The sequence below is a fragment of the Mandrillus leucophaeus genome, unplaced genomic scaffold (genome assembly GCF_000951045.1).
Source record: "Mandrillus leucophaeus isolate KB7577 unplaced genomic scaffold, Mleu.le_1.0 Scaffold108, whole genome shotgun sequence".
Taxonomy (NCBI): domain Eukaryota; kingdom Metazoa; phylum Chordata; class Mammalia; order Primates; family Cercopithecidae; genus Mandrillus; species Mandrillus leucophaeus.
In genome coordinates this window covers 4,421,365-4,422,634 of record NW_012098987.1, presented here as the reverse complement: position 1 = coordinate 4,422,634, position 1,270 = coordinate 4,421,365, and the positions used below count along the sequence as shown (strand labels likewise).

The following is a 1,270-nucleotide window of genomic DNA, read 5'->3' as shown; positions in this document are numbered from 1 at the left end:
TCTCCTGACCTCGTGATCCGCCCCGCCTTTGCCTCCCAAAGTGCTGGGATTACAGGCGTGAGCCACCGCACCCGGCCCCCAATCTATTATATTACCATTTGCTTCGGCTTTATTACTCTTACCAAAGCCCTGCCATCCCAGTCGTTCCAGGGCCACTTGAAGTCTGTTTATTCATACATCAGTAAACATTTTCTCGAACACTTACTATGTGTTAGTCATTATTAGGTACCAGAGGATACAGCAGCGAACCAGTCAAAATTCCTGCCTGCATGGAGGTTACATTCTAGTTAGCAGGCACCTTCTCCTCGGGGTGCTTCCTGTAAGAATATTTTCCCTAGCCTGTCCTAGTCTGACTCTTCTAATCAGGAATTCCATCATTCCAGACCACCCTGATTAGATAAAGGGTTACATTTGGCCCGGACCGCACTATGTGGCGCTTGTCTGGTATGCAGCTGTTGAGGCTGTACATTGGCTTCATGTTTACATCTGTTCTCTGGGACACTGTGCAGCCGAATGAGTTGGGTGTCTGTCTCTGGAAGGACGATACTCCAGTCTGTAGCTATTTCTATGTCCTCCCACGCTTCATGAGTGCTTTTCGGTGATTCTTACATCAAAATAAGCCCAGTGGATAACCAGAAAACCTAGCAAAAACAACAACAACAACAAAAAAAACCAGGGAAAACAATTTCGTAGAACTACGTTAAACAATGTCAGAGCTAGAAGAAACCTTCGAGATGTAGCCCCACTGCCTTTTATAGACCAGAAAACTGAGACCCAGAGAGGTTACCCAAGTCGCCTCCGGTCACACAGCCCAACTGAAGAATGTGGACGGGTGATCACATCTAATTTACAATCACACCGGGGGTGTTCCTCCTAAAATTTAACGTCTAAATGAGATTCAGCCGCGTCACTGCTTCAACACCACCCCCCCGCCCACACACACCGTCCTAATATTCATTCTACGTCGCTTTTTCTTGAAGAGTCAAGTCGTTAAAATACCAAGTGGAGGCATTCCACAAACAGGTGTCCACACCACGGCCACGCGGACACGGAGTCGGGGAATCTGGATCCCCACATGCCCGCCGAGAACTCTCCAGCTCCGGCTTACAAAGTTTCCTCGCATGGTACGTTCATCTTTGCGATCCCTGGCTGCGAGGCCGAGATGCCGGCTGCTGTGGCCTCCGACGAAGTTCGGAGATGCCCTTTCCTTGCGAAAGCTGGGCCCGGTCGCGTCAGCCGCAGGGTCTGGCGTCCTCGGGCCTGGCGGGCT

General features: G+C 50.3%; 1 protein-coding gene across 1 annotated transcript in view; it reads left to right on the top strand.

The window, feature by feature from the left end:
- The first annotated feature begins 1,075 nt into the window (after positions 1-1,075).
- Positions 1,076-1,270, top strand: part of PYGO1 (pygopus family PHD finger 1) — a 49,591-nt gene continuing 49,396 nt past the window's right edge. Inside the window, exon 1 of the mRNA XM_011986564.1 lies at positions 1,076-1,124. Within this exon, the coding sequence (XP_011841954.1) occupies positions 1,076-1,124 (49 nt within the window). The remainder of the gene's footprint in view (positions 1,125-1,270) is intronic.